This window comes from Octopus bimaculoides, chromosome 2 (assembly GCF_046866305.1).
Source record: "Octopus bimaculoides isolate indiv1 chromosome 2, ASM4686630v1, whole genome shotgun sequence".
NCBI classification, from domain to species: Eukaryota; Metazoa; Mollusca; class Cephalopoda; order Octopoda; family Octopodidae; genus Octopus; species Octopus bimaculoides.
In genome coordinates this window covers 9,350,287-9,357,786 of record NC_142929.1, presented here as the reverse complement: position 1 = coordinate 9,357,786, position 7,500 = coordinate 9,350,287, and the positions used below count along the sequence as shown (strand labels likewise).

Below are 7,500 nucleotides of genomic sequence, written 5' to 3'. Positions count from 1 at the left end.
TTGGCCCGCTAACTGAGGAAAATGGTACTCTCCTAGAAAAAGCCAAAGCCATGAGTCAGATACTACAGAAACGATACTGCTTTGTTTTCAGCAATCTTGATATGGTTGATCTGGGCTGTATCCCCAGCACACTATATCGGATATAACTGATGTCTTAGCGGCAATAAACGAAATTAAACACAATTCAGTAGTAGGCCCTGATAGGTACCCTTCTTAAGTTTTGAAGGTGTGTCGACACCAACGTGTATCTTCTCTTGCTAATCTGTAGAGTTACTCACAGGATGTTAGCTAAAAACGTTTTATCCCTGTCCCTCAAAATTTTCTGTCTCAACCTGTTGTCCCAGTTTTCAAAAAGGAAAAAAATTCCCTTGTAGTGAACTACCGTCCGATCTCACTCTCTTCTCATATCATTAAGGTATTTGAGAGGGTGGTGAGATCACGAGTAACACACTTTCTTGAAAGCAACAGACTTCTGAACCCCAATCAACATAGGTTCCATAATGGAAGGAACTGCCTAACGCAGCTCCTACATCACTTTTATGACATTTTGAGAGCTTTGGGAGAGGGCTCCGACACCAATGTCATCCACCTTGGTTTTAGCAAGGTATTTGACAAGGCTGATCATAAGGTTCTCTTGAAAAAAACTATCCAACATTGGTGTCTCAGGAAAGTTACTACAAACTGACAAACACCAAAAACACATTAAAGCAAATGGACCCCATAAAGTTCAAGAAGCCTATGGACATATTGTTTCAAGAAATTCCGGATAAACCTCCTACACTCGGATATGTCTCCGTAAACTGTAACTCTCTAAGTGAGTGGGCCATGCTATGCGATTCTTGATTTGAATGACTTTGCCAGATGGTGCTATTAAGTTAGACATGGCCTGGGCCAATATTGGCCGAAAACTATCAAAGTATATATATATATATATATATATATATGAATAATTGTGAGCGTGTATATATGTATACTTGAAGGTATATGTTGACCCACACACTTGCGCACGTACACGCGCACGCGCACACACATGCAGATACACAGACACACATGCATGGCGTGCAACAGAAACCACAATATAGGAATGAGTTTTATATATATACAGCTAAACTATCACAACTATTTTTTGCTCTCAAAGAAGACTTATATTTCAAATATAAATGCTAAATCCTTGAAACATTGACTTCCTTCTCGCAAATAAGCTTCCTCGTTTTAGATGCTATATTTTTTCTGCAATATTCTCTTACAAATAATATTAAATCTATAACTTATTACTAATACCAATGTATATGCGAGTTTGTGTGTGTGTGTGTCTGTGTGTGTTATACGAGTTTAAATATATTATATTGATCCGTGTTGCGTTTCCTTTCATCTTAGATCTGTTAGCTATTTCAATAATTCTTTTCTATCCAATAAACTAAATCAATAAAGAGAGAGAAATAACCAACATCTGGAAATTGGGAATTTCCGTTTCCCTCGTTGGCTATCATTTAGTTGTAGGCATTTTTCATGGTGTACCATTAAACTCCTCCGTAAGCAATGCACTTTCTTACTAATATATGAGAACGTACACTTCAATAGGTTTATCAGTCGCAGAAAAGGTAGCACCACGCATTAAATGCCTAAGTGTATCTTCTTACATCTCTTCATATCTTGAACTCAAATACTATTAAGGACGACCCCCCACCCTCTTTAATCCTTACTGAAAAGATAAACTAAATAGTGACGCACTAATCGACACTATTTTCTTCAACTTTTTCTCGTTTCGTGCCGAGGATTAAGAATTTGACTTTTTATTGACCTTTTACTCAAAATTTTATTCCACTGGATTATAGGAATTTGCAAGGACACACACACAATGAGGGCGGTAAGCTAGCAGAAACGCTAGCACGCTGGGCGAAATGCTCAGTGGTATTTCGTCTGTCTTTACGTTCTGAGATCAAACTCCACCGAGGTTGACTTTGCTTTTCATCCTTTCGGGGTCAATAAATTAAGTACCAGTTACGCACTGAGATCGATGTAATGGACTTAATCCCTTTGTCTGTCTTTGCTTTACCCCTCTATCTTTAGTCCCTTGTGGGCAATAAAGAAATAAGAAACGTTAGTATGCCAGACGAAATGCTCAGCGGTATTGCGTGTGTCCTTACGTTCTGAGTTCAAATTCCGCTGAGGTCGACTTAGCCTTTCGGGGGTCGATAGATTAAGTCGATGCCAGTTGCGTACTGGCGTCGATTTAATCGACTGTTCCTCTCCTCCACCAAAAATTTCGATCCTTGTGCCTAAGGTAGAAAAGACTATTTTGGCGCATCCGCATTAACTAAGCGAAAATAAACTTGACACCCACATTCCACTTGTATTCTGCTTATCAATTTAGCTGCAGCTTTGTTGCATGATAACTTGAGTAAATATTCTTTTCTACTCTAGGCACAAAGGCCTAAAATTTGTGGGGAGGGGGGGCAGTGGATCAGATCTACCTCAGTACACAACTAGTACTTAATTTATCGACCCCGAAAGAATGAAAGGCAAAGTCGACCTCAGCGGAATTTGAACTCAGAACGTAACGGCAGACGAAATACTGCTAAGTATTTCGCCCGGCGTGCTAACGTTTCTTATTTCTTTATTGCCCACAAGGAGCTAAACATAGAGGTGACAAACAAGGACAGATAAAGGGATGGTTCCCGGTTCAGTTCCTCTGTGTGGCTGTGTGATACCTTGGACAAGGATTTCATACTATAGGCTTGGGCCAGTCAAAGCTTTGTGAGTGGATTTGGTGGACCAAAAGTGAAAGAAGCCCGTCATATATATTTGTGTGTGTGTGTGTGTGTGTGTGTGCGCGTGCGTTTTTGTACCCCACCACTGCTTGACAACTGGTGTTGTGAGTCTACGCCTCAGTAGAGGTTTGGCCAGATAAAAAAGAACTACCGATCCACCACCCAGAGTGGTTAGCTGCATGAATGTCGGAGTGAATACTTTGTTTAGATTCGTTCTAGTTGTTTGTATTCCGAACTGAAAATCCACCACCGCCTACCTGGATGGCAAACTTAATATGTGGACAGGGTTAAAACCACTACACGGCACGGCACTATGGATACCGATAGCAGAATCCGCTCCGTTGCAGGCATTCAATCCTAGTCTCCAGTTAGAGGTTATTTTTCTCCTTCATTCTCTCAGCGACCATTCTGGAAGGCCCTGTGGAGGGTCATGGACTCTCCGTCTTTTGAGACTAAAAGTAAAAGAAAGACTTAAGAAAGCAACAGTGGTGATTTAGGTTAAATAAGCCTATCGCAGTAGAGTACAATGAAACAGTTTCTTTCCCATACATTTTTTTTTTTACGATTATATGTTTTAGCTGAAACATAATCTGTCAGAATGATAAGAGCGCAAGGTTTCGAGCTGGCAAAGTCATTAGTGCGCTTGACGAAATTCTTAGCGGTATTTCGCCACGCTCTGAGTTCAAACTTCACCGAAGTCGACTTCTCCTTTCATCCTTTCAGGGTCGATAAATTAAGTACCAGTTGCGTACTGGGGTCGATCTAATCGACTGGCTCCCTCCTCCAAAAATTTCGGGCCTTGTGCTTAGAGTAGAAAAGAACGATAAGGGCACATCTTTTTTTTAGTATCAGTCGCTTGCGTCCTTTCCCTAACACTTACCTCTCATTCTATTTCAATTTTTACGCATGTTTAAAAAAGGAAATTATTTTCCCTAAAACGTATTTGCATAATATATATTTTTTAACGTAGTTTCTCTCAGACGTATAGCACAAGATTGGAAATCAAACTGCATACAAGCGACCTTAAGTGCTTTCTGCTCTTATTACAAATAACGAATTTATAACATAATTAAGCTTAATGAACATATAAATTAACAATGCATTGTAATTGAACTCTGTTATTGTTACTGTCTATGGTAGTTTCACTGCATTTATTCAATCAGTTTGTCTCTACTACAGCTTCAGTGTAAAAGTCTGGAAACCAAAAATAGAGATTCGCTTGAAACAAATCTTTCATATTAAGTTTTTTATTCGAGAGAATTTCAACAAAAATATAGTTCTTATTTATTTTATCTGACCACGTGTATTAATGGTTCTTACTCGAACGTTATTTATCTGTGGACTAATTAAGTGAACATTCCAACGATGCCTTGCCAATGCATCTGATCGAGTGTAACTTTGTGTGCAGCCGTCTACAAGACAAACATAAACCTTCTTATCTCTTATGCTCTGGTGAGTTATTTCGTGCTGCAACGAGAAGAGAAAAAAAACCCAGTAGATTATGCTCATCAAGAACTGTAAATGCATATATTTTTTTTCATATTGTTATATTCCTTTAATTTTTTTCCAACTTTCAAAAAGATCGAATTGTTTATGCAAAACGAAATCTAATTAACGAACAAGTGTGTTTTTATTGTTCTTTAGCTGTGTTAATGAGGTAGCAGACATTTGATAACATGAAGTTTCAGTTAGTCTACTTTACTTACGTACTTAATTATTTTACATTGCAATACGTAATTCTACGCACGTCTGTACGTATAACTAAGCATAAAAATACGCACAAAAAAGCATTTCTGTAAAGGAAATATATACTAAATGTATGCAAACTTTTAGACAACTGACTCATCTAACAGCCATATATCCAAAAAAAAAATAAATAAATAAAAGAGGCGAGACAACATGAATATTGTGCTGAGAATAAAAAGTAACCTCAGCCGTGGTTGTTGCTGTTGTTGCAATTGGTCAAGTTCAATACTTGTTAGTAAAGGTAAAACCTCTAATCAAAGGCATTTCATCCTTTCAAACGATTTTTCATAGTAGGGTCCAATATTTCTAATCCATTTCAAAGCCGACAGCACATGGGTTGAGAGGGATATAACAACATGGGTGGTCGTATACGAAGGTAGGGAGCCAGTATATTTCCCTAAAAAAGGATTTTTCTTTAAAAATATACGGTGCTTGGAACAGAGTCATTACACAGCAATATTCTTATCTTTTTCAGTCATTAGATTGTGGCCATGCTGGGGCACCGACATGAAAAATTTCTAGCTGAATGAACCAACTCCAGTACTTCTATATTTTAAAGCCTGCTACTTATTCTATCGCTGTCTTATGACGAACAGCTAAGTTACTGGGAGGTAAACACACCAACACCGGTTGTCATGCAGTGGTGAACAAATACAGACACACACGTGTGTGTGCGTATGTATGTATCTATATACTAGCTGAGGTATCCGGTTATAAATTGCCGTTAATAAGATGTCTGTTTATGGCCATGAAACATTTTTCGTGAAATTTCGACATTTTCCCAACATTTGAAAATCTATATATATGGGTAGGACCAACTTGACGAAAAAATGAGCAGAGTCTGGTAGTGAACCAGTGTCGTCATTTTTGTGCATGTGCGGAAAATGGCGAAATTTTACGCTTTGTGGCAGATTTCCTCAAATTGATGTCAGTATGGCTAGTGCGCAAAATGGCTAAATTTTGCTTGAGGAATAAAATGCTCTTACCTAATCAAAACCTGAAACGCTGGGGAATTAAGACAACGAATTGAAATAATAAGTTTTAGCAAATCAAAACAATTCGCATTGAAATGAAAAATTAGCAAATACTGAATAGATTACCGTTAATAAGCTGTCTGCTTATACCCATGAAACATTTTTCGTCAAATTTCGGCATTTTTCGTCAAATTGAAGTCACGATGGCTAGTGAGAAAAATGCCGAAATTCTACGATTTTTGAAATTCGATGCTGATTAAAACTCGATTTTTAAAAACTTCCAAGTGAGTAAGTGACCGCAAGGGTATAACCCCGCCACACGTGTCAAGTTTCATCAAGGTCTGTTGGATAGTCTCGGAGGAGTTAAAGTAACAAATTCTCAAACACACGAACTTACAATTTATCATATAAATATATATATACTCGGCTGAAGAGAGAAAATTCGGAAGCACCTGTCCGTGTTTTCTTTGTATCGTCTATCTGTATGTTTTGTGGCTTTTTTTTATCATCTAACTATCTGCATGTTTTGCGTTCTTGTCCCATTCTGTATTATATATATATATATATATATATATATATATATATATATATATATGAGGGGCTTCCTTTAATTTCCGTCTACGAAATCCACACACAGGCTTTGATCAATCCGTCTCTTTTGTAGATGACACTTGCCCGATGTGCCATACAATGGGACTGAACCCAGAATCACGTGGCTGGTAAGCAAACATTTTACCACATAGCCACGCTTACGCCTGTTCATTTACTTTCATTAAAACTCCTCTGTTGTAGAAATTTTCGTAAAAGCTCCTTATACTTCCTTATTTACATACAGGGTGTCCACAAAGTCTGGGTACATTGGGATTAACACATACTTTAAGAAATTATTATTTCTTATATTTAATTGTTTATGTTATGATTTTATTTACTCAATGTACCTTGTGGACACTCTATATTTCTAATAACCTGTTTATAGTAATTATAAGAATGCGTGAAACATGGAAGAGAAATTTCAAAAAAAGAATAAATGCAGGAACATTATCATAAAATTGATTTTTCCGCAGTCATTTCACTGTGGCCATGCTGGAGTGCTGCAGTAATTTCACTGTGGTCATGCTGGGGCACCGCAGTCATTATACTGTTGTCATGTTGGAACACCGCGTTGAAGGATTTTAGTCGAATGACTTATTTGTTCGTTTAAGTCCTGGCCTTTGCCGAACCGCTAATTTGTGGTGGATAGTCAGAGAGACAAAGACACATTCTGATGCATATATATATTTATGCGACGGGCTTCTTTAAGTTTCCATCTACCAGATCCATTCACAACGGTTTGATCACCGCGAGGCTATAGTAGAAAACAACTCGTCCTAGGTGCCACACAGTGGGAGTGAAACTGGAACCATGTGGTTGGGAAGCACACTTCTTTCCACACAGCCATACCTACGCCTACAATAATAATATTTATTATATTTTATAAATAAATAAGTTCAAATTCCACTAAAATTGATTTTGCCTTTCACCCGTTCCGATTGGATAAGATAAATACCAGTTGAGTAGTAGGGTCAATGTATGGGAATGTGTGTATGGATATGTATATACATATGAACGCAAACATATATCTGTGTATAGTGAAGGCGCGTGGCTTAGTGGTTAGGGGCATTCGACTCACGGTCGTAAGGTCGTGAGTTCAACTCCCGGCGACACGTTGTGTCCGTGAGCAAGACACTTTATTTCACGTTGCTCCAGTCCACTCAGCTGGTAAAAGTGAGTAGTACCTGTATTTTAAAGGGCCATCCTTGTCCCACTCTGTGTCATGCTGAATGTCGCCGAGAACTACGTTAAGGGGTACACGTGTCTGTGGAGTGCTCAGCCACTTGTACGCTAGTTTTACGAGGGAGCTGTTCCGTTGATCGGATTAGTTGTGACCCTCGTCGTCGTAACCGACAGTTTGCTCCTATATGTGTATATACGTATATTTGTCTGTGCATGTATATCTATATGTGTATATT

General features: G+C 38.3%; 1 protein-coding gene across 1 annotated transcript in view; it reads right to left on the bottom strand.

Moving 5' to 3' along the window:
- Window positions 1-3,892: 3,892 nt before the first annotated feature.
- LOC106876593 (uncharacterized) overlaps window positions 3,893-7,500 on the bottom strand; it is a 23,089-nt gene continuing 19,481 nt past the window's right edge. The window contains exon 3 of the mRNA XM_014925206.2: window positions 3,893-4,238. Within this exon, the coding sequence (XP_014780692.1) occupies window positions 4,056-4,238 (183 nt within the window). The 3' untranslated portion in view covers window positions 3,893-4,055. The remainder of the gene's footprint in view (window positions 4,239-7,500) is intronic.